This window comes from Rhinatrema bivittatum, chromosome 2, assembly GCF_901001135.1.
Source record: "Rhinatrema bivittatum chromosome 2, aRhiBiv1.1, whole genome shotgun sequence".
Lineage (NCBI taxonomy): Eukaryota > Metazoa > Chordata > Amphibia > Gymnophiona > Rhinatrematidae > Rhinatrema > Rhinatrema bivittatum.
Genome location: NC_042616.1, coordinates 719,564,969 through 719,590,575, shown reverse-complemented (window position 1 = coordinate 719,590,575; position 25,607 = coordinate 719,564,969). Strand labels below are relative to the sequence as shown.

General features: G+C 47.3%; 1 protein-coding gene across 3 annotated transcripts in view; it reads left to right on the top strand.

The window, feature by feature from the left end:
- RGS22 (regulator of G protein signaling 22) overlaps positions 1-25,607 on the top strand; it is a 915,000-nt gene that overhangs the window by 651,274 nt on the left and 238,119 nt on the right. For all 3 annotated transcript variants that reach the window (XM_029591789.1, XM_029591788.1, XM_029591791.1), the window contains one exon: positions 21,383-21,541. In XM_029591789.1, coding sequence (XP_029447649.1) covers positions 21,383-21,541 — 159 coding nt within the window. The remainder of the gene's footprint in view (positions 1-21,382; positions 21,542-25,607) is intronic.

Genomic DNA, 25,607 nt, shown 5'->3' with positions numbered 1-25,607 from the left:
AGGAAGGTAAGAGCCCGGTCACTAGGCTAGTGACCGGGATCGTAACAGATAGATATATAACAATATTAATAATATTGCAAGTAAATAGGTCGCCAAGGTGTGTTTATCTAAATATATATATAAATCATGAACCATAATTATAAAATCATAAAATCATACTAATAAAATAATGTCAAAACAGCTGATATCCAATAATTAAAGACTCAAGCAAATTTTGAAACCTTTACCAAACACCAATAAAATATTTCAAACAGCAGACACATCACATACTACCCAATAATTAAAATGGTAGTCAATCAAGAAAAATGAACTTAAAAAGCCATCTTTACTTACCCTCTCCAGCAGTTCTCCTACTCCTTTCCCTTGCAGGCCACACCAGAAGCAGCAGTAGCTGCTGAAGCTGTCCTCACGGTCCTCTTCCTTAGGCACCACAACCAATCTCTTCTCTCTCTCTCTCACACACCAGTCATACCCTCAAGACCAGTTTCTGTCTCTCACACAGCAATCATCTCCCCAACCAGTCTCTCTCTCTCACACACACACACACACACACACACACAAGAACACACATACCAGTCATCTCCCTGATCAGTCTCACACATACACACGTCACCTCTCTGGCCAGTCTCTCTCAATCACACAATGCTCTCGGTAGTTGTAGTGTATTTGGATTTTCAGAAGGCGTTTGACAAAGTCCCTCATGAGAGGCTTCTACGAAAACTAAAAAGTCATGGGATAGGAGTGCCTCAGGGATCTGTACTTGGACCGGTGCTTTTCAATATATATATAAATGATCTGGAAAGGAATACGACGAGTGAGGTTATCAAATTTGCGGATGATACAAAATTATTCAGAGTAGTTAAATCACAAGCAGACTTTGATACATTACAGGAGAACCTTGCAAGACTGGAAGATTGGGCATCCAAATGGCAGATGAAATTTAATGTAGTTACACGATGTTAGGTTCCATATTAGGAGTTACCACCCAGGAAAAAGATCTAGGCATCATAGTGGATAATACTTTAAAATCGTTGGCTCAGTGTGCTGCAGCAGTCAAAAAAGCAAATAGAATGTTAAGAATTATTAGGAAGGGAATGGTTAATAGAACGGAAAATGTCATAATGCCTCTGTATCGCTCCATGGTGAGACCGCACCTTGAATACTGTGTTCAATTCTGGTCGCCGCATCTCAAAAAAGATATAGTTGTTACGGCTATGGCTGCAGTGCAACCGCCTCACCACCAGGGGTCCCTCTAGTGCTGGCTCTCCTGACAGGCCCAGTCCATCTCCCCTGTCCACTCTATGTTCTGGGCTGTCCCTTATAACCCTGCCTGACAGTTCCCTCGGGGCTTCGGCATCGAGCTCGCCTGGGCTCCCTGCTCTAGCCTTCCTTGCTTGCTGTGCATTTGGTCCCTGGACCATCCCTTGCCTTGCGCGGCCTTCGGGCCTTATTCCTTGCCTTGCGCGGCCTTCGGGCCTTATTCCTTGCCTTGCCTTGCGCGGCCTTCGGGCCTTATTCCTTGCCTTGCCTTGCCTTGCCTTGCGCGGCCTTCGGGCCTTATTCCTTGCCTTGTCTTGCCTTGCCTTGTGTGGCCTACAGGTCTTCTGTGTGTGTGTGGTCTATGGGCCTTCTGACCTGCCTTGCCCTGCTTACGGTGTGTGGCCTACGGGCCTTCTGTGTGTGTGTGTGGCCTACGGGCCTTCTCTGCCTTGCCCTGCTTACGGTGTGTGGCCTACGGGCCTTCTGTGTGTGTGTGTGGCCTACGGGCCTTCTGACCTGCCTTGCCCTGCTTACGGTGTGTGGCCTACGGGCCTTCTGTGTGTGTGTGTGGCCTACGGGCCTTCTCTGCCTTGCCCTGCTTACGGTGTGTGGCCTACGGGCCTTCTGTGTGTGTGTGTGGCCTACGGGCCTTCTCTGCCTTGCCCTGCTTACGGTGTGTGGCCTACGGGCCTTCTGTGTGTGTGTGACCTACGGGCCTTCTGACCTGCCTTGCCCTGCTTACGGTGTGTGGCCTACGGGCCTTCTGTGTGTGTGTGTGGCCTACGGGCCTTCTCTGCCTTGCCCTGCTTACGGTGTGTGGCCTACGGGCCTTCTGTGTGTGTGTGGCCTACGGGCCTTCTCTGCCTTGCCTTGCTTACGGTGTGTGGCCTACGGGCCTTCTGTGTGTGTGTGGCCTACGGGCCTTCTGACCTGCCTTGCCCTGCTTACTGTGTGTGGCCTACGGGCCTTCTGTGTGTGTGTGGCCTACGGGCCTTCTGACCTGCCTTGCCCTGACCCAGCCTGAACCCAGACACTGCTACTTGCCGCCTGCCCTGACCCAGCCTAGACCCAGACACTGCTACTTGCCGCCTGCCCTGACCCAGCCTGGACCCAGACACTGCTACTTGCCGCCTGCCCTGACCCAGCCTGGACCCAGACACTGTTTCTAGCCATTCCTGTCTCTCTCCACCTGGAGCCACCCTTCTGGGTGGTGTTCACGACTCCTGACCGGAGCCCATTCGTAACAATAGTTGCGATGGAGAAGGTACAGAGAAGGGCAACCAAAATGATAAAGGGTATGGAACAGCTCCCCTATGAGGAAAGGCTGAATAGGTTAGGGCTGTTCAGCTTGGAGAAGAGACGGCTGAGTGGGGATATGATAGAGGTCTTTAAGATCATGAGAGGTCTTGAACGAGTAGATGTGACTCGGTTATTTACACTTTCGAATAATAGAAGGACTAGGGGGCATTCCATGAAGTTAGCAAGTAACACATTTAAGACTAATCGGAGAATTTTCTTTTTCACTCAACGCACAATAAAGCTCTGGAATTTATTGACTGAGGATGTGGTTAGTGCAGTTAGTGTAGCTGGGTTCAAAAAAGGTTTGGATAAGTTCTTGGAGGAGAAGTCCATTAATGGCTATTAATCAATATTACTTAGGGAATAGCCACTGCTATTAATTGCATCAGTAGCATGGTATCTTCTTATTGTTTGGGTAATTGCCAGGTTCTTGTGGCCTGGTTTTGGCCTCTGTTGGAAACAGGATGCTGGGCTTGATGGCCCCTTAGTCTGACCCAGCATGGCAATTTCTTATGTTCTTGTGTTTCCTCTTAAAAACAGGATTTCAATCACACACATGCTCTCTCTATTTCACTTACACACAAGCTCTCAATCACACACATGTTCTATCTCACTTACAAACAGGCTCAATCACACACGTGCCCTCTCTCACAGCCACAAGCCAGCCAAAGACATGCTCCATCTCTCTTGCACACACACATTGACACACAGAAGCACCCTCCCTGTCTCACATACACATTGCACTCTCACAGAAGCACCTTGCTTTCAGACTTGCAGCATTTTTCTCTTTTACTAAAAGTGAAAGTGATAATCCCAACCATTAAATAAGAACACCACATTCCTATCAGAAGGCGAAATGACACCCTTCTTTCAGGTTCTGTCCTCCCAAGGGACAGCCACCCACACTGTACAGCTTCTCTTGTTTTATGCTTTCAGGCAATAAAGCAAGTGTCTTTCTTCAAACTATTAGTCATATGATTATTCATGTGGGAGATATGTAACCGAAAGACAGATTGGAACTATTCTAGTTTTCATACTTAAAAAAAACAAAACCAAACCCCACCTGGCATCAGTATCTTAAATTTGTGATTTTGCTGAGATGAACTTTTTAAATAGTTTAATTTTTTTTTGCTTTAGTATTTGTCTCTACCCACTTTGCTAAATTTTATTTTCCAGAAGAGGGATGCTTAAAATTCAGTAATTTCATCTTTTATCCAGCTTTTCAAAAGTTGTGCTACCAGCACAAAAGTTGAGGTATATGTATTAACACATTTCATTTTTTTTTAAACTGGCAGATTCCTTTCTCACGTACATAACACACCCCCACACACACACAAGCACCATTCCTTTCTCACATTTACACATACACACACACAAGCACCATTCCTTTCTCACATTCACACATACACACACACATATATACACACACACACATACACATACACACAGAAGCACCCTTCCGATCTAAGGCCCCCAGTTGAACAGCTGGTCTCCGGCGGCGGTTAGCAGCACCGGTGTTCACTTCTTCGGCCCCCGCCGGCCTCGATTTTAATTTCTTCACGCCCGCCGGCCTCGATTTTAATTTCTTCGGCCTCCGCCGGAGACCAAGCCGGAGGGCCGAAGAAATTAAAACCAAGGCCGGCAGGGGCCGAAGAAATTAAAATCGAGGCCGGCGGGGGCCAAAGAAAAGAAGATGGGTGCCGCCCAGCCAGCCCCCACTTGAGGCTGGCTGGGCGGCAAAGCCCTGGCATGGGCTTCACCCTTATGGGAGCACTCTGACCCCCTGCTATCTGATCTATCTCACTTCACTGCCGCTTTCAAGCAGGTGTTCGACGAGCCAGGCAGGCTGCCAGCTATGGGCGCAGCTCTTCTTCATCTAAGACAAGGCTCTTGATCTTTAAATGAATATGCTATAGAATTCCAAACCTTGGCCACTGAACTAAACTGGCAAGGAAACATATTTCTGGAGGGGCTATCTCGTCAGATTAAAGACGAGATTGCTGCTCGAGAACTTCCTACGACTTTGGAGGGGCTTATTAACTTCACAGGGAGGATCGACCGGCGGTTGCGGGAGCGAGTTTGATAGACCCATGGGGGTCGACGTGGGCATCTTTCAGACTCACTCTTCCAACCTGAAGTACCACCACTCACTACCGAAGTGTTGCGATCCTGCCCGCGAGGAGCGCGGGCAGGCTCTTACCTTCGCAGCCAGTCGGGCTGCTGACGCTGCTGCTTCTCTTTCCCTGAATCAGCTGGGGCCGTCCCCGCAGCTGTTGCCATGCGGCCGGCTCCTCTGCTGCTGTTTCTGCCTTTCCCCGACGTGCTGCTGCGATCCCGGGACCTTCAGCCAGCAGGGATGCCGTCCCCGCTGGTGCCTGCTTCAGCCCGGGTCCTTGCCTGGCAGGGAAGCCGTCCCTGTCGGTGCCTGCAGCCTCTCACAGCTCCCTGCAGCCAGCACTTCTCTCTTCAGCCTTGCAGCGTGGAGCGGTGCCTGCAGCCTGCTACAGCTCCCTGCTTCCCCTGCAGCCAGCCTTACCTCTCTCTGCTTCTTCCTGCTTCAGTCCTTGCGGCTGGGAGCTGCTCCAGCGACCTGCCTTCACCCAGCTCCAGTCCAGGGCTGCTCCACTGCTTCCCTGGGCCTTCCACGTGGCTGAGGATGCCACCAGCTTCCAGCTTTTCGCTCCAGCTCCCTAGGGCGCGGGCGCGCGCCTCTCTGCTCCTCTTCAAGGGCCAGCCAGGTGTGGCCCCCTGCTGACCCCTCCCTGGGCGTTGTCCACCTCAGCTCTACTAAAGGGCTCAGCGTTCAGTCTGTCTATGCCTTCGCAAGGAGTTGGTCACTCCTGAGATCCTTCGCCCCAGGAGTCATCCGTGTTCCAGCACTTCTGCAAGGTCCTGTGTTTCCTGTTACTTGTTGGAGCTCCTCGTCCAGTCCTGATGTCTACCTTCTGTTCCAGTCCCAAGGTCTGTCTCTTGATCCAGTCCTGATGTTACCTGATGTTCCAGATGTCCATGTTCCAGCCCTGAAGTGTGTCTCCTGATCCAGTATCCGTGTTCCAGTCCTGATGTTTCCTGCTGTCCCAGATGTCCTTGTTCCAGCCCTGAGGTCTGTCTTAGTCCTTGTTCCTGACCCAGATGCTTTAACCTGCCTTCGGCTGCCAGGAGTGCAGCAAACCTTGTCTTCGGCTGCCAGGAGTGCAGCAACTTGCCTCGACTGCCAGGAGTGCAGTAAACCACCGCTTCCTCTTTCCTGTGCTCTCCCGCTCTCAGCGTGGTCCGCGACCAGCCTTCCAGGGCTGTGTAGGGCGCGCATGGGACAGGGTGGTCCGCGACTCAGTCCCGCGGGTGGTCTGAGTAGGGCGCCCTGAGGGACAGTGCCCATGTCTTCCTTCAGCCCTCGTTCCTGAGTCCACCTCTGTGCATCCAGTACTCCATCCTGAATCCACGTCTGCTCCTAGGTCCACGTCTATGCATCCTGCACCTCGTTCCTGAGTCCACGTCTATGCCTGAGTCTACGTCATTCCTGAGTCTCATCTGAATCCATGCTCCAGTCTTCGCTGCCCTGGCCTCCATCCAGCCTGCCACTTCATGCCGTACCCTGCGGCAGGTCCGAAAGGGCTGGGAACGGTCGGAGGACTGTTCACAAGACCAACATTGCGTTGTTGGGTCTTCCGAAGCGTGCAGGTCCGGAGGAGGGCCTGTCTTCCAGTCATCACTCCAGCCTTGCTCCCGTCCACCCCATGCTCGGGCATGCCACGCCTCTCGCAGCACCTCTTCAGAGTTCCTCTGGGGTCGAGCCGTGGCCCAAGGACACACATCTCCCAGGAGTGGGATCGCTCTCCTAGCGCTCCACAACACGAAGAGCCGATGCAACTAGGTCAGACCCAGGTTTCGGCGGCCGACACCGCACCCTACAATCGAGGAGTCTTCTCTGGAGATGATGTTCCTTTTGCTTCATCTTCTTTGCCCGCAAGGAAGATGCCCCATTACTGAAAACCAGGTGAGACTATATCCTTCGGCCATGCTGCAGGATCATCTTTTTTCCTTTTGCCTGCATCTGTGGAATTCTCAGCCTCCAGGGTTTCATCCCAGGCACTGGTGGACTCAGGTGCCGGGGCGAATTTTATTCGGCAGGACCTGGTGGATCATTGTGGTCTTGTTACCTCACCAGTGGAACCTCCATTGTCCCCTCTTCTGGGTGAGGTTACGTGAATCACTCAGCCGTTGTCGTTAAGAATTGGAACACATCATGTGGAGCACCTCACCTTCTTTGTCCTACCTAAGGCTGTAAGCCCTATAATTTTAGGGTTACCGTGGTTACAAAGACATCAGCCTCAGTGCGACTGGACTTCTCCTGACCAGATCCTATGGGGTCCCCCATTGTGCAAGTACCTGCTTTGAGGTTCCAGAATCATTCCGGTCCATGAAGATGGCTACCATCATATCGGAACCTATAGTTCTCTGTGAAGAGGTTAAAAGGGATCCTAGAAGAGCCGAATCTTCAGGACTACTTAACCCATCGGAGGAGCTTGCACAGTTAAAAGAACAGTTGAACCATAAGATTTTAGAGAATGAGGAACTGAAGAAATCTCATGAACAAGCCACTCAAGGTCTACTGGCCATTTTGGATATAAGGAACAGGAAATTCAGCAACTACACACTTGTTTGCAACAAGGGAATGCTCAAGGGGTTTCCACGGTGCCATCATCAATCATCCCGGATTCTGTGATAACGAGACCTTCCTACTTGAATAGTTCAGAATTGTCCAGTTTGGAGACCGAGGACAGCGAACAGAACTGGATTACGGAGGATGAGGTGGATTGGACAACAGATGACGACAACCTATCGGAGGGGGCTCCTGAAGAGGGGGTACTGTTATGCCGGTCGGCCACCCAGACCGTGGCTGACCGTACTTACCTACTTCCACAACGGATCCGCGGAGCAGGAGATGCCGTGAGGCCTTCTCCCGCGATGGGAGCGCTGCCGCCACCGAGGCCACACCCCCTGACGTCGCCTGGACGCGCGCGATGACATCAGCTCTGCAATTACAGGGCCAAATGCGAGAAATACCCGGGGCCGGCCCCAGAAGTGCCCCACTCCTGTGGGATATTTAAACTTGCTTTCTTCTGACAGATTCGAATTAGCAAGGACTCGAACTGTTCCTGGCTGCGCTACTCTGCCGCTTCCCTACTGCCTTCAGGAAGCCTTACCTCTGCCCTTCGGGGTTTGCTACTAACTTGGGTACCCGCTCCTCAGGGGCCCTCTGTTCTATTTTCAGGTGCCATTCAGGGAACAGGTACTCGCTCCTCGAGGGCCTGCTCTCCCTGCCTCATTGCCTGTACATCTACAACTATCTGGTGGAATCGCATCCATAACAGCTAACACAGAGTGAGAAGTCTAGTATCTCATCTGTCTCATCCACAGTAACTCCTTGCTGGGTAACCTGCTGCGGAACCTCCTGACATCACCTAGGAGAGAAGGCTCCCTCTGCCGAGGTCCCTGAGACTACAACTCACCACTGCCACCTGGTGGCTACTTCAAGCTGTATAATAAAAGAGTTCAGATTCCGATGTTTTGTGTATAAGAGTCTAGCCCAATGCTGTGGCTCCTCACGGGGCTCCTCCCCGTGGGTGTGGTCATCTCCACAGCACCCAAGGATCCACTAAAACACACGTAATAACAACAGAAAAGAGGAGCAGAGGTGATATGATACATACTTTCAGATACTTGAAAGGTTTTAATGATCCAAAGATAACGACAAACCTTTTCCGTTGGAAAAAAATCAGCAGAACCAGGGGTCATGATTTGAAGCTCCAGGGAGGAAGACTCAGAACCAATGTCAGGTAGATAGGAACCCGCGGTGCGGGATAAGCCAAGCCTGGTGGGTAGAGTTGGAGATCTGGATCATAATGGTACTCACTGGAACGTAGTGCGAGCATCTTCCTGATAATGAAGAAGGTGGGACCAAAGGTCCGTGGTGCAGGATACTTAGACTGGTAGCCCTCGAGAAGCGCGTACCTGATAGTCTGGAGATCCTGAAATGAAATAAGAGAGATAGACCCCCGAGGAGCGGTTGTCTAATTAGTAGAGCCCCGAAGGGTGGATGGAAGCGAGAGACCCCCGAGGAGCGGGTGCCTAGAGTTTCTAAAAGGAGCGAGTGCCTGGAGTGTAGAGCAGCGTCTAAGCGAGCAGCTTAGAGCGGTCAGAGTAGCTAAACTGGAGTTTTTGATAACTCAAAGGCGGAAGCATAGTGGAGGTTTTAAATACCCGGAGGTGAGAGATCAAGATGGCCGCCGAACAGTGAGGGTGTGCGGATCGCAGCTCCTGCCTCGTCATTTTTCCTCCCAGCTAAATACTAAGAAATCTTTTCCTATTGACGGTAATCTCTGGCGTTTTTTGCAAAGAAAATGCCGCATACTAAGAGGAAGGCGCGGGTTCGAGAAAATACCTCTACTCCTGATTATTCGAGACAGATGAGGATCGAAGCTGCCTTCGCCCAAACGCCATCTTCAGACCCGGATGTTATGGTCGCTGGGGCTGCGTTGGAGCAGCAGCACAGCCCCCAGACTTTTGAAATATCTCTAAGCCCGGGATATCCAACGACTCCAGACCCGCCTAAGAGAACATCCGACTTAGAGAACGCTACCCAGAGAGGAGATGGAGACTTCCCCTCGGTGAGCCTGGAGGAACCAGGTTCCAGGGAGCGTGGGAAAGAGGCCCAACAACAGCAGGGCCCAGGAGGAGAACTCAAGTCTAGCGGTGAAGGACTTTCGGACGTAGGAGTTGCAGTGAGTAATATTTCTTTCCTCAATACCACTTCTACCTTAGCTCCTTCGTTGGAGGAAATAAAAAACATCTTGATTGTGATGCAAAAATCGATAAATATACTAACGCTGACTGTGAAAGAAGCTATGAACAAAACTATACTAGTAGAAGAAAAAATGAGTATGGTTGAGACAAGAGTGGCAACATTGGAACAAAAAGTAGAAGGGATAGAAAAAATACAAGGGAATCTCATAAGATCAGAGAAAATGTTTCAAAATAAGTTGGAAGCTCAAGAAAATATATCGAAGAGAGCAAATCTACGTTTCTTAAATTTCCCGAAAACGAGACTACAGTCACCTTTGGACTTGCTAAGAAGTTATTTTGTTAATGTTTTAAAATTTTCATCAGAAAATATTCCAGTAATAGCAACTACATATTATCAAGAACAACGAGGTCGTGAGAAAGGGAAATTGAAACCTGAAGAAAATCAAGACATACCAGAGGAAGAAACTTTGGATATTACAAATTTTCTAGAAAAATCATTTGAAATGGACATTCCATTAAGAGCGACGCTAATTGTACAATTCTCCTCTAGGATAGAAAGAGACAATGTATTAAAATTGTACTTTAGATCCCAAAATGTGAAATTCTTTGGCCAGCCATTACGTGTATTCCCAGACATAGCTAGGATAACTCAAATTAAGCGGAAAAAATTCTTAGAAATGAGGAAAGAAGTGGTAGAAAGAGGGGAACGTTTTTTATTGCGTTTTCCTTGTCGTTGTTTAATTTCTCGTGGTGATGCAAAGTATATATTTGTAGACCCTGAACAATTACGGAAACATTTAGATATCTCTGTGCAAACCTAGTTAATCCCAAAGTGTTGAAAGTAAGAGTATTTAGTTGGCGTAACCCACTGTTAAATCGGCTATTTTCTTCTTAAAATCATATTTTCCTTAATTGTACTGCTATAATCACCCTTGATCTCCCAGTATTTCCTGTATTTCCTTTATTATACTAATTCAATGTACACAAACCAGGTAACATTTAAAATTTGTGAAGAGGCACGGTGGCAGGCCCGCCATGCCAAGGAGGCAGGCCGAAGTCCGCGACTCCTGCCGCGGTGAAGAAGGACATGACGGGCGGCCTCTGGGCCGCAAGAGGTAACCCGAGTCCACGGCTCCAGCCGCACAGAAGGCCCAACATCGGTGGCGTCCGGCCTCATCGGGAAGGGAACAAGCAGCAAGCTGAGGAACCTGCTCGCGGGGGTAGCCTGCGGGCAGGATTCATAACAATATAGCAAAGGCTGGTGAAATTCTTCCTTGCATTTTATAACCTAATGTTAACCTTGTTGCAGCAAGCTTTCTTTCAGGCCGATACAGTAAGGAAAGGTAGGAAGAGCTGCGTTAGTGCCGGGCGCACCCGCGGTTGCCGCATGCACAGTCTGGCTCACCTACCGCTCGATACCGTATTGAAATGTCATGCAAATGCAAGCTGCGTCCAAGAAGCGTCTGTGAAGCGTTAGGCCCGTGCAACCCATTTTACTGTATAGAGCGCTATACAGTATCCTGGGTGCGCTGGCCTAACGCTTCACGGACACGCTGGTATCTGTCATTTCAAATGACATTTGAAATGACAGGTACCAGGAAATGGACGGTTTTCCTACACTCGGGATTGCCAGTCCTCTCTCCCCTCCTCTCGAAGCAAGGCGCAGGGAGGGGGGGAGAGAGGACTGGTGAAACGACATGTAAAGTGTAAAGCAACGAAGCGACTTACTTTTCTTGCAGCCCTCCTCCGGAGACGGACCGCGGCTTTCCTGCCTCCCAGGGGGCAGCCGGCGGCGAAAGCGGCCCCGCCGGTGAAGATGGATGCCTGCACGGGCGAAAGCAGCCCCTGTGCGTGCAATTTGGCCGCTCAAGACGTGACGTCACATGCCGTGACGCCAAACGTTGTGACGTCACGCCTTGAGCGGCCAAATTGCACGCATAGGGGCCGCTTTCGCCCGTGCAGGCATCCATCTTCGCCGGCAGCTGCCTCCAGGAGGCAGGGGAGCTGTGGTCCGTCTCCGGAGGATCCGTGATCGCTGAAGACTCGTTGATTTGCTTGCAATCAGAGTCCTTTTACAGAGGGCTGGACCTGCATGGTGCCTTGTGTGAGCTAACAAGTTTAAGACATCCCCGGTGGCCCTGGCAAACACGTTTTTCCAAAAACCACAAATGCTTCCCTTCTGGGAGGCAGGGGAGCCGCGGTCCATCTCCGGAGGAGGGCTGCAAGAAAAGTAAGTCGCTTTGTTGCTACTTTTTTTCTTTTTTTTTTCACTTTTTCGATTTTTCCACTTTCGTTGCTTCAGGAGGAGGGGAGAGAGGACTGGGGCTGCCCCGGAGACCAGCACCCATGGACGCGGCCAGGGCAGGTGAGCGGGGGCTGGAGGAAAGTTTGCCGCCTACCCTTACCCCTGCTTCTAACACAGGGGTAAGGGTAGGCGGTAAGTTAGCAGGTTAAACGCGCGGCAAAACTGCAGGTTAAAAAAGCGATAGTCGGGGCGCACGTTACTGAATGGGGGGGGGAATAGCTAATCCGATCTTTTACATCTAATATACATGCTGGGGGCGGAAGGGGTTACCCGGTGATTTAAAGAGGCGGTAAGAATGGGTTAAAGGGGATAGTGTATCGCGGGTTGGACTAACGCGGCCGAAAAGAGAGTAGAAAGCGGGTTAGAAGCAGGGTAACCGCGGCCGCACTTTACTGTATTGACCTGTTTGTGGCAGACCTATCAAGAAATAGATACAGTAGTTCAAAGACCTCAGTATCAATGTATGAAGTATCATTTTTATTTGAGAATCACACAGAAAAGTTTTTAAAAAAACAGTAAATAAATCTTATACCAGACCCTTATATTAATTGCAGAAATATGTTTATCCAGATATCAGAAACAATTGGCAGCCTTCTCAGTTGAGAATGTTGTATTAGTCAAAACTGCATAGCATTGCTGACCAAAATTATATAATCTCATAATTTCCAGTAATGGACATAAACATTGAATAGCTGTGAGACAACACTGTGTCTTGTGGAACCCTTCATTCCATTTTATAAGAAGAGGACAAACTTTACCTCCAGTATATTGCTTGTGTCCTACTGGTTAAAGATTCAAATCATTTCTCTGTCACTGAGGACCCAAAGCCTATTTAATAGAGTCCCATGATGGTCGAGAATGTTAAAGACAGCTGAAAGATCCAGAATTACAAGCAAGGAACTCTGAATCAGCATATATTCTTAGATCATCCCAGGAAGGGAAAGTTATGCAGGTTACAGGTCATATACACAAAAAATGATAATGTTCCAAGATGCTAGACAACTCTCCCTCTTCTCTAGAATCTGAAATGTAGCAAAGATTAAGGTTAACCCTTTGCTTTTTGGGTGGAAATAATCTTCTGCTGTCACTTTTTCCAGCAGAGGTAGAACATAAGAACATAACATATGCCATACTTGGTCAGATCAAGGGTCCATCAAGCCCAGTATCCTGTTTCTAATAGTGGCCAATCCAAGTCACAAGTACCTGGCAAGTACCAAAACATTAGATAAATCACAAGCTACTATTGCTTATTAATTACTGTAATAGCAGTTTATGGATTTTTCCTCTAGGAACTTATCCAAACCTTTATTAAACCCGGTTATACTAACTGATATAACCACATCCTCTGACAATGAATTCCAGAGCTTATCCATGCACTGAGTGAAAAATAAATTTCTTCAATTTGTTTTAAATGAACTACTTGCTAACTTCATGGATCCTTCTATTATCTGAGAGAGTAAATAACCGATTTATATTAACTTGTTCAAGTCCTTTCATGATTTTGTAGACATCTATCATATCCCCCCTCAGTCGTCTCTTCTCCAAACTGAATAGCCCTAACTTCTTTAGCTTTTCCTCATAAGGCAGCCATTCCATGCTCCTTATCATTTTGGTCGCCCTTCTCTGCACTTTCTCCAGTGCAGCTATATCCTTTTTGAGATGTGGTGACCAGAATTTCACACAGTATTCAAGGTGTGGTCTCTCCATGGAGCGATACAGAGGCATTATGACATCCTTTGTTTTATTTGCCATTCCCTTCCTAATAATTCCTAACATTCTGTTTGCTTTTTTGATCGTCACAGCACACTGAGCCGACAATTTCAATACATTATCCACTATGACGCTTAGATCTCTTTCCTGGGTGATAATCCTAAAATAGAACCTAACATAATGTGTACCTACAGCAAAGGTTAGTTTTCCCTATATGCATCACTTTGCACTTGTCCATGTTAAATTTCATCTGCCATTTGGAAGCATAAACTTCCAGTCTCGCAAGGTCCTCCTGCAATTCATCACAATCCACTTGAGATTTAACTACTCTGCATAATTTTGTGTCATCGGCAAATTAGATCACCTCACTCGTTGTACCCGTTTTCAGATTATTTATAATTATATTAAAAAGCACCAATCCAAGTACAGATCCCTGAGGCACTCCATTGTTTACCTTTTTCCACTGTTAAAACAGACTATTTAATCCTACTCTCTAATTTAGAAATACCTGATTTAAATAATGTGACCCTGCTTGATGTTTGGAAGTCAGTAAATAGTATGCAAAAATTATTAGCTCAGGCTATGACTCAATTTGGTTCTTTTAACAATGAGACAAAAAATTCACTTCAAGATCATGCAACTCGATTAACTAGTTTGGAAACTAATCATATGGCTGTAAATTTTCAAGTTTCAAATTTACAAGCAGCTAATACAGCATTTGTAAGGATAGTTTGGTTATGTCAAGACAGCTAGAGAGTTTAGAAAATGTAATTAGATCTAAAAATCTTTGTTTTTTAAACTTTCCAATTACCAGACTATTTTCAGCAACAGAGTTGCTATGGAAATATCTGGGTGAGGTTTTACAAATTTCTACAAGTAGAGAAATAGTGTTAACTACGATATTCTATGTTCCTAGATCCAAAATTAGTCCTTTGGGTCCTGAGGTTGGAGTAGATATAATATAGGGAGGTAGTCCGAATTTTTACTTCTTTTTTAGAAGCTTCAATGGATGATATCCCTAAAAGAACTACCCTCTTAGTAACTTTCAATATTAAGATTGATAAAAACTTAATTCTACAAAGATACTTTAAAAACAAAGATTTTCTCTTCTGTGGTAGTAAAATCCAGGTTTTTCCAGATGTGGCTAGACCCACCCAGATGAAAAGAAAACAATTTCTAGCATTAAAAGACAGGGTTGTGTCGCTAGATGCTTTGTTTCTACTCAAATTTCTATGCAAGTGTTGCATTACTTTAAATGGAATTAAGTTTATCTTCTATGATCCTACACATTTAGAAACCTTTCTTCTTGATAAAGAGTTGAAAACTGAGTGATCTAGAGGACTGCTGAGGAATAGATGTAAAAGAATAGAAATAATATGTCCCTTGTATAAAATTGATATTTGGTTTTTCTTTTTTCTTTGCTTGGTAGCACTCTCCATTTTTAATGAGGGCTAGAGAAAAGGTTTTTAAATTGATAATCCACAATTATGTTGGTTGTTGTTCTTGGCCCTTGTGGAACCCTTATTTCATGTATTTTATTGATATAAAAACTGATGAAATCCTAATAAAATATTAAAAAAAAAAATATAAAAAAAAACAAAACTTAACCAGATAATTCACTAATCCAACTAAGTGGCACCCATTGACTGTAGCTGGATACTCAATGATGCCAATTAGCCAGATAAGTATGACATATCCAACTAAGGCCTGGATTTATCAAAATGCACTAAATATTACATGCGATAGGAAATGGGGCAAATTTTATGGTAATAGGCAGTTTATTGCAATTTGTGCTAATATCTATGCAAAGTGCTAACCACTTGGGGGACCATGTTTAGTAGGTCTAAGCTCCTGGAGAGCCAGCCTAGCTGCCAGGGCCCTTCTACAATGAGAGAGAGAGAGAAAGAGAGAGAGAGAGAGAGAGAACCCAGCCATAATGCCCTCCCCCTCATCCTAGGTAGGTATTTATATCTCTATAGGAGGCCCACCTAGTAACTCGAGGTGAGGTTTAGGTATTAGTGTAGGGGTTAGGGGCCACTTTGACATTCAAAGTGAGACATACGAATAGAACAGTGTTCTCTTGAGAAGATTTGATGACCTTCGGAGTGAGGAAACTTACCCAAAGATGAGATTTCTGCAATGTTCTCTCATCCTAGCTTGATGTTACCCAGGTAGAGAGTCCATCAAGCTAGGTAGAGAGAACATTTCCCAAATAGTCTCCCAGACTAGCCTTCCACCCTGGAAATGTTGCGTGTGCCGGCCGCGACAGACCCGCGGCCCAGCCCCCTCACCTCTCTTTGCCAAATCCAGCATCTAGTTCCTTGTCTCTGGCGGCGGTGGACCACTGGCTCCGTCCTCGGGCCACCCCTGGTGCTCCAGCTCAAGCTACAGGCTTCTGTGCTCCGTGACTGGCCTCTCCGCATGACCCATGGAGAGACGCCGCCATTCAGCGCCGCGCCCCTCCCTAGGCACGTGCGCACGCCTCACTGTCACTTATGAAGGGCCCGTGGTGGGAACTTGGCCGCGGCCCCAGGTGATGACGTCGCCGAAGCTCCAGTACTTAAGGCCGGGCTTGGCTCCTAATAGTTGCCTTTGCAACAGGTCTCCACGCTGGTCGTGTAATTAGTTGCCTCCTGGTGATTCTCCTGTGTTCCTGGTTCCTGATCTCTGCAAGTTCCAGTTCCTGTTCTCCTTCATTCCTGCGTTCCTGATTCCTAGCCCTTCTTCGGATTGACTTCTTGGACACGACCTCTGCATTGCTTGACTACGCTATTGATCCTCTCCAAGCCCGGACCTCCGCATTGCCTGGCCACGCTACTGATCCTTTCCAAACCCGGACCTCCGCATTACCTGACACACTACTGATCCTCTCCAAGCCCGGACCACCGCATTGCCTGACCACACTACTGATCTTCTCCAAGCCCAGACAACTGCTTTGCCTGACGACGCCTTTGATCTTCTCCTCAGTCAGACCTCAGCCTTGTCTTGCCACCACTCCTTGATTGCTGCCGGCCCTGACCCCAGCTTGCTCTTTGATGCCTTGTCAGTCTACGTCCTGGACTTGGCCTATTCAGTGGACAAAGTGAAAGTGGATAAAGTGAAAGTGAAAGTGGACAAAGTGAAAGTGAAAGTAGACAAAGCCATGGGGCCTGATGAGGTTCATCCCAGGATACTGAAAGAGCTCAGAGATGTTCTGGCGGCTCCGCTGAGTGACCTGTTCAATAGATCCCGGGAAATGAGAGTGGTGCCGAGTAATTGGAGAAGAGTGGCAGTGGTCCCTCTTCACAAGAGTGGGAGCAGAGAGAAGGCTGGAAACTACAGGCCGGTTAGCCTCACCTCGGTGGTGAGGCTAACTGGCCTGCTGAAGGAAAGAATAGTGAACTATCTACAAGCAGCAGAATTGCTGGACCAGAGGCAGCATGGTTTCACCAAGGGAAGGTCCTGTCAGATGAATCTGATAGACTTTTTTGATTGGGTGACTAAGGAATTGGATCGAAGAAGAGCGCTTGATGTCATCTACTTGGATTTTAGCAAAGCTTTTGATACGGTCCCGCACAGGAGGCTAGTGAATAAAACGAGAAGCTTGGGAGTGAGTGCCAAGGTGGTGGCCTGGATAGCAAACTGGTTGAAGGACAGAAGACAATGTGTGATGGTAAATGGAACTTACTCGTAAGAGAGAGCGGTGATGAGTGGTGTGCTGCAAGGGTCGGTGTTGGGACCGGTCCTGTTCAATATCTTCGTGAGCGACATTGCGGACGGGATAGAAGGTAAGGCTTGTCTATTTGCAGATGATACTAAGATCTGCAACAGAGTGGACACGCCGGAAGGAGTGGAGAGAATGAGATGGGATTTAGGGAAGCTGGAAGACTGGGAGAAGATATGGCAGCTGAGATTCAATGCCAATATGTGCAGAGTCATGCATATAGGGTGTGGAACTTTGAAAGAAATGTGTTCGATGGGGGGTGAAGGGCTGATGTGCATGGAGCAGGAGAGAGACCTTGGGGTGATAGTGTCTAACAATCTGAAGTCGGCAAAACAATGTGACAAGGCGATAGCTAAAGCCAGAAGAATGCTGGGCTGCATAGAGAGAGGAATATCGAGTAAGAAAAGGGAAGTGATTATCTCCTTGTACAGGTCCTTGGTGAGGCCTCACCTGGAGTGCTGTGCTCAATTCTGGAGACCGTATCTCAGAAGGGACAGAGACAGGATGAAGGCGGTCCAGAGAGGGGCGACTAAAAAGGTAGATGGTCTTCATTGAATGACTTATGAGGAGAGATTGAAGAATCTAAATATGTATAACCTGGAGGAAAGGAGGAGCAGGGGTGATATGATCAGACCTTCAGATACTTGAAAGGTTTTAATGGTCCAAAGTCAGCGACAAACCTTTTCCATTACAAAAAAATCAGAAGAACCAGAGGTCACGATTTAAAACTCCAGGGAGGAAGACTCAGAACCAATGTCAGGAAGTATTTCTTCATGGAAAGTGTGGTGGATGCCTGGAATGCCCTTCCAGAGGAAGTGGTGAAGACTAAAACTGTGAAGGATTTCAAAGGGGCGTGGCATAAACACTGTGGATCCATAAAGTCTCGAGTATGTGAATGAAGAGAAGAGGCATGGGGGTGGCTTGCGGGAATGACGGCTACTTCCTGGTGAGTAATACCCTTATTCAATAAACATACACACGGTTAATGCGACTCCAACATTGCTCTATGAGTCAACGGCAAGAGGAAATGTGGGACAAAGGATTTGCATTCATAAATAAGCGTGGGAGTAGCTTGCTTGTTGCAGTGGTTACTACCCCGAACCAATTAGGCCTGATACTTCACTTTGAATACATATACAGCGCAGCTCATTGCTTCAATGGCAGGGGGGGATGAAGATAAGAGGATTTACATTCAGACAACTACCAACTAGGATTGAATTGCATAGTCTGGGAAAACAAATAAGCATAGGAGAAGCTTGCTTGTTGTGGCGGTTACTACCCCGAACCAATTAAGACTGATACCTCACTTTGAATACATTAGGGGTAGATTTTATAAAAGTACGCCTGCGCTAACTTTTGTTTGTGCACCTGGCGCAAACAAGAGTATGCCGGATTGTAATAGATATGCGAGTATCCTTTAAAATCCGGGGTCGGCGCACACAAGGCTGTGCAAAATCGGCAGCCTGCGCGCGCCGAGCCATGCAGCCTGCCTCCGTTCCCTCCGAGGCCACACCCCCCCGCACCTTCCCCTCCCTTCTCCTCCCTAACCCACCCCCCCAGCCCTATCTAAACCCCTCCTACCTTTGTTTTAAAAGTTACGCCTGCCAGAGGCAGGCGTAACTCGCGTGCACTGGCTGTGCGATTCCCCGGCCTGGGAGCTGTTTCGGAAGCCTCGGCGATGCCCCCGAAACGCCCCCGGGCCAGAACCACACCTGTGGCCCCACCCCCGAATGACGCGATGACGCGACGCCCCTGACACGCCCCCCCCCAGGAATGCCCCGGGACTTACGCTCGTCTCAGGGCTTGCGCCCACTGCCGAGCCTACTCATAGGCTCGGCACGCGCAGGGGGAACTTCGGGCAGGTTTTCGGGAGGTACGCGCGTATCCCTTTGAAAATCTGGCCCATACAGTGCAGCTCACTGCTTCAATGGCAGGAGGGAATGAAGATAAGAGGATTTACATTCAGACAACTACCAACTAGGATTGAATTGCATAGTCTGGGAAAACAAATAAGCGTCGGAGTAGCTTGCTTGTTGCGACGGTTACTATCCCGAACCAATACTTCACTTTGAATACATATACAGGCGCAGCTCACTGCTTCAACGGCAGGGGGAAATGAAGAAAAAAGGATTTATATTAAGACAACCAACAAGGATTAAATTGCACAGGCTGGGTAAACAAATAAGCATGGGAGTAGCTTGCTTATTGCGGCAGTTACTACCCCTAACCAATTAGGCTTGATACTTCACTTCTATGCAGCTCCAGCACTGCTCTCTACATCAATGGCAGGGGTGGAAGGAAAATTAGAATCAAAAAGTTACCAATAAGGGCCCTGACCTCAGCGGTCAGAGTAACAGATAAGTATGAGAAAAATAACTGTGAAAGCTTGCTGGGCAGACGGGATGGGCCGTATGGTCTTCTTCTGCCGTCACTTATGTTTTTATGTTTCTATGAACCATCACGCCTAAATCACTATTTTTGTACAATATGGGGCAGATTTTAAATGCCCTGCACGTGTAAATCTGGCCAGATTTATGCGCGCAGGGCCCTCGTGCGCCGGTGTGCCTATTTTGCATAGGCCGCCGGCGCGCGCAGAGCCCCGGGACGCGCGTAAGTCCCGGGGCTTTGTAAAAGGGGCGGGGAGGGGGCGTGTCGGGGGCGTTCTGGAAACGACGCGGCGTTTCGGGGGCATGCCGCGGCGTTTCGGGAGCGTGGCGCCGGCCCGGGGACGTGGTCGAGGCCTCTGGACCAGCTCCTGGGTCGGGTGACGGCGCGCCAGCAGCCCGCTGGCGCGCACAGATTTACATCTGCTTTTAGCAGGCGTAAATCTGCCATCAAAGGTAAGGGGGGGTTTAGATAGGGCCGGGGGGGTGCGTTAGGTAGGGGAAGGTGGGGGGAGGGCGAAGGAAAGTTCCCTCCGAGGCTTCTCCGAAATTGGAGCGGCCTCGGAGGGAACAGGCAACGCGCGCTGGGCTCGGCGCGCGCAGGTTGCACAAATGTGCACCCCCTTGCGCGCGCCGACCCCGGATTTTATAAGATACGCGCGGCTATGCGCGTATCTTATAAAATCCAGCGTACTTTTGTTCGTGCCTGGTGCGTGAACAAAAGTACGCGATCGCGCTAACTGTTGATCCTGAGTTATGTATCCCAATAAACAGAAGAACACCGTCAATGAGCAGGTCTTTCCAGTAAACCCATGGATTCTTTTGAGAAGATTCTTCCAAAAACCTGCAACTATAGGGCAGCTCTTCAGGCAATGGAACAAATTCGCTGAGATCTCTGCACACTTAAGACAAGCAGTTGTAGCTGTAATTTTCATCAAATGTGCCTATAGAGAGATATTTTATTTATTTAAAATAATTTATATCCCGCACCCATCAAGGGATGTGAAATTGTGTCTCCCTAAGATTAACATTCACAATAGTTTTATTTATATAAATAATTGTTGAGAATTTCTTCATTCATTGTAATCTCCACATCCTTATTCCAGGCATCTGTCAATTTTTGAAATATCTTATAATCTTAGTACATATGTAAATATTTATAAAACTGTGACAAAGTACCTCTACACTTTGCATATGAATATATTAATACATTAAAGGATGGAACACTAATGGGGACACCAAAGCTTTCATTACATGTGTATAGTAAGCCTTAATTTGAAAATACGTAAGAAAATCCTTTTCTTGGAAGCCCAGTTTTTCAATACATTGAGGAAATATTAACATAGATTGAGTATCAATATTAATAAAATCTTTTAGTATACATTCCAATTGATCTCATTGGGTTTCTTCAATATTTGCATGAATCCCGCCCCACCTTTCAGATTCCCGACTAAAGCCAAGAAATGAGATAGTTACCTCTTCTGGGAGGTTCAACAATTTGCAAACCAATACCCACACCCTTTTCGCAGTTTGATGAGCAATGAGGAATGTAATAAAGGGGGAAGAAACTTCTCTCTGACATGCATTAAATATTTCAAACCATTAGGAGAACCTATAGCCCTATCCAAATTCAAGTCGTGTAGTTTTGATGATCATCCCCCAATATTTGTAACTGAGAAGCAACAGAATCTAAGCAAAACTTTTGCACACCCAGCTTTCCTTCCTCTTTTGGTTCCATCAATATCTTATAGACAAGCCTTGCCTTTCCCCCTCCAAAAAAAATTGAGCAAAAATTCTATTAATCAATAACAGCGTTATTTCTCTCTTGTAGAAACGCTAGAATGTTGGAAGACAGAAATGTCTCTTACTCCATAATACATGTCCTAATACTCTATGGGTAATTTTATTCTTCAGATAATGCAATTAAGTGGTGGCTGGGGACAGATGCTCCAAGAAACACTTCCCTCTTCTGTCTTGCCTGAAATTCAAAAGCATGTGAGAAGGAGATTAGAAACGAAGGCACTCCCTAAGTTCCTGGCAACTGATCAGTTCCGTGAACGCAACAAAATTGAGGTGAGCATCTGCAAACCAGTGTACGATACTGAATTTATATGGAAATACATCTGTTTAGCTGTTGCTTAGGTATCAAAGTTTGCTTTCACATGATGTTCTTAATAAAAGCCACAAAGCTAAGTATTTAAAATGTTCTAAGATTGACCATAATAGTCCTCTTATTTAACTAATAGATACCTGTATGTATATATTTATGTATATATTTATGTCTTTAACACAGCATTTATACAACTTTTTGGTAGGAAGAGATCTTTCTCCTTCTCAATACTTTAAAATTATATAAAGACAGTCCAAAATCATACATATGTACCACGTTCCTAGGGACCTTCATTTTTGTTTCTTATTGTTCTTTATTTTACCCAAGAATTTATTAGGGCTTATTATGATAAGAACAACAACAGGAGAAAATCAGTTGAAAAAAATGAATCATTATTTTTCCAGGTAGACATCAGAATTTATTTTAGAGGACAGAAGCCAGGATAATTAAAAAACACTATCAGATTCTCCCACCCACCCATTCAGCAGCATCTTGATCTCTACCCCAATCCCCTGCCTAACATGCCCCTTTCTTTTTCCTCCCACCCCACAGAGAATCTCCCTTCCCCTCCCCTTTTTCCCCTCCTCCCACACACTACAACAGCCAGCTACTTAGCGAACGCCGACGTCACACACCGTGACGCCAAACGTAGTGACGTCACGCCTTGAGCGGCCAAATTGCACGCACAGGCGCACATTCATTCACCTTCGCCGCCGGCTCCCTCCGCCTGGCTGAATACACGCCCGCCGGCTCCCGCCTGGCTGAATGCACGCAGGAGAAGTGGCCGCAGCTCAGCAAAGGATTCTCCCGGGAGCGATCGTGTCAGAGGGCCCATGCAGGCATCCATTTTCGCCGGCGGGGCCACTTTCTCCGCCGGCTGCCCCCGGGAGGCAGGGGAGCCGCAGTGCGTCTCCGGAGGAGGGCTGCAAGAAAAGTAAGTTACACTTCACATGTTGTTTCGCTTTTCTCCTTTTTCGCTTTTCGTTGCTTTGGGAGGAGGATAGAGAGGACTGGCAATCCCGAGCGTAGGAGAACTGTCCACTTCCTGGTACCTGTCATTTCAAATGCCATTTGAAATGACAGGTACTAGCGCACCCAGGTTACTGTATAGGCGCTGTTTAGCACTCTATACAGTAAAATGGATTGCGCGGGCCTAACGCTTCATGGACGCGGCTTGCATTAGCATGCCATTTTAATACAGTATCGAGTGGTAGGTGAGCAGGACTGTGCGTGCGGCAAACGAGGGTGCGCCCGGCACTAACGCAGCTCTTCCTACCGCTCCTTACTGTATTGGCCTGTAAGTATTTATTCCTATGCAAAGTGCTACCCACTTGGGGGACCATGTTTGGTAGGTCTAAGCTCCTGGAGAGCTAGCCTAGCTGTCAGGGCCCTTCTACAATGAAAGAGAGAAAGAGAGGCACCTAGCCATTATGCCCTTATCCTAGGTAGATATTTATATCTCTATAGGAGCAGGGCCGGTGGAAGCACTAGGCGAACTAGGCCTGGGCCTAGGGCGCCGAGCATTAGGGGGCACCATTGCCGAGCAGTGGTATACTGAGGGGAGGTCAGGGGGAGCCAATGCCCCCGGGAGCAGAGCCATAGGGGGGGCACTGATGGCCGACATTAAGGCTCATGCGGCTGCCGGTGGACCTCATCCCACTGGCGGCTGAGCAGTGAACTACTGCTGTGCTGTGTGCCAGATACACACAACAGGAAGATCGGCAGGGCCGTGGTGGAGCTCATGTCACCATTGCCCGAAGAAAAAGGTCGCATCTAAACCTGCAGGTGCGCCGCCTCCTTCCTACCCGTGTGGCCCCGGAAGAAAAATGTTGCCGGAGCCACACAGGCAGGAAGGAGGAGGAACATCAGCCGCGTGCAGAAGAGGAGCAATGCTTATGGGCCGCCGTGAAACCCAAGTTGCAGTGGGTTGAGAAGAAGAAGAGGAGACCCGGTAGCAGGGCCGCCTCCATGGATCCCACATTGTGGGCGGCCCAAGAAGATCAGGGCCGCTGCAGAGCCCATCCTGTGGTGACCCCTGAAGAGGAGGCCCAGAGGTGAGAGAGAGGCTGAGGGCTTGTAGAGTGTGTATGTGTATGAGATGAGTTGAGAGATTGTGAGTGAGAGTGAGCTGAGAGACTGTGTGTGGGAGTGAGGACCTCAAAGTTTGCAGAGACAGCATATGAGAACCTCTGTGTGTGTGAGAGAGACAGCATGGACAGTGAGAGCCTGTGCTTGAGCAAGACAGCATGTGGGAGTGAGAGAGAGAGCCTGTGTGTGTGAGAATCAGACAGCATGTGCCAGTGAGAGACTGTGTATGAATGATTGTATGAGAGAGAGCATGTGAGAGTGAGAGCCTAAGTGTGTGTGTGTGTGTGTGTGTGTGTGTGTATGTGTGAGAGTGAGAGAGAGAGAGAAGCATGTGAGAATGAGAACCTGACTGTTAAAGGGAAGAAGACAGATGGAGAGAAAAGAAATAGAAAAAAAGACAATATAAAAGGAATTGGCAAAAAAAATAAGAAAGGGAAGGTGGGAAAAAAAAGCCTGGGACCAACCAATTAAAAAACTAAGATCAGACAGCAAATGTAAAAAAAAATAAATTACTTTTTACTGATTGGTACATGTAATCTTTGGGAATGTGCAAGAGTAGCACTTTCTCTATGCGGATCTCACAATATACGAGATCAGCATGGAGAAAGTGGAAGCCCACGGGGCCTGCACAGAGGAGGCAGCAGAATAGGCTTCAGTGCCAGTAGCAGCAATCAGCACCTCCCCAATAGCAATGCGGCAGCAGTGACAGTGGCAGCAGAGGAATGAGAGAGACTCTGAAGTTGCTGGCAAAAGAAAGAGAGGGGATCTGCCTTTAGTGTGTGCATGTGTATGAATGGGAGTCTGCCTGGGGATGTATGTGTTTGAATGCATGGGTGCGTGCCTGAGGGTGTGTCTGTGTATGAGAATGAATGGGTGTCTTCCTGGGGTTTGTTTATTTATTTATTTATTTATTTAAAAGCTCTTCTATACCTTCGTTAAGTTAGATAACCGTCACAACGGTTTACAGCAAGGCACGATAATGAATAAAGTAAGTGGTATAGATTACAATTAATCATGTGCCATCATAGTGCGGTAACAATTCACTTCCATAAACTATGTGTGTACATTAAGCTTGTCTGTAGGGAGCATATTAGACGGAACGAATTTAACCTTAATGTGCATTTGTAGATTACAAATAATAATTTCTAGTTTGGTGCATCCTAATCAATCAACTGTATTTTTCCTTCTCTTTATCTTTATAAAAAGCTTGTTTAAATAGCCAGGTTTTCAGATTGGATTTGAATATTTTGAAGTTTCTCTGCAGCCTTATTTCGAGTGGCATGGTGTTCCATAGCATGGGGCCAGCCAGTGATAGTGCTCTCTCCCTATCTTGCGTGAGGCATGCTGTTTTGACAGAGGGAACAGTTAGTAGAGCCTTATTAGCAGATCTTAGGTTTCTTTGTGGGACATGTACGCGCAGAGCAATGTTAAGCCAGTCTGCTTTTTCATCGTGGATTAGTTTATGAATTATGCATAGAGCCTTATATTGAATTTTTTGTTCAATTGGGAGCCAGTGTAAATCGGCAAGCGTTCCTGTAATGTGATCATTCTTTTTTTTTGCCAGTCAAAATTCTAGCAGCTGAATTTTGTAATATTTGTAGTGGCTGAATTGTGGATTGTGGTAGTCCTAAAAGTAGGGAGTTGCAGTAATCTGTACTAGCGAATATCATTGCCTGCAAAACTGTGCGGAAATTGTTTAGTGTTAGTAGAGGTTTAAGTTGTCTTAGGATCATTAGTTTCGCATATCCTTCCTTTATTTTCAAGGAGATGTGTTGTTTCATGTTTAGCTCAGGGTCAATTATTACTCCTAGATTTCGTACTTTAGTTGCTAGCTCAACGGTTTTGTTATTTTTAGTTGTGAGTGTTGGTTTATATGTGTGAGAATAGGTGCCTGCCTGTGTGTGGTGTATGTGTGTGTGAGAATGAATTGGTGTCTGCCTG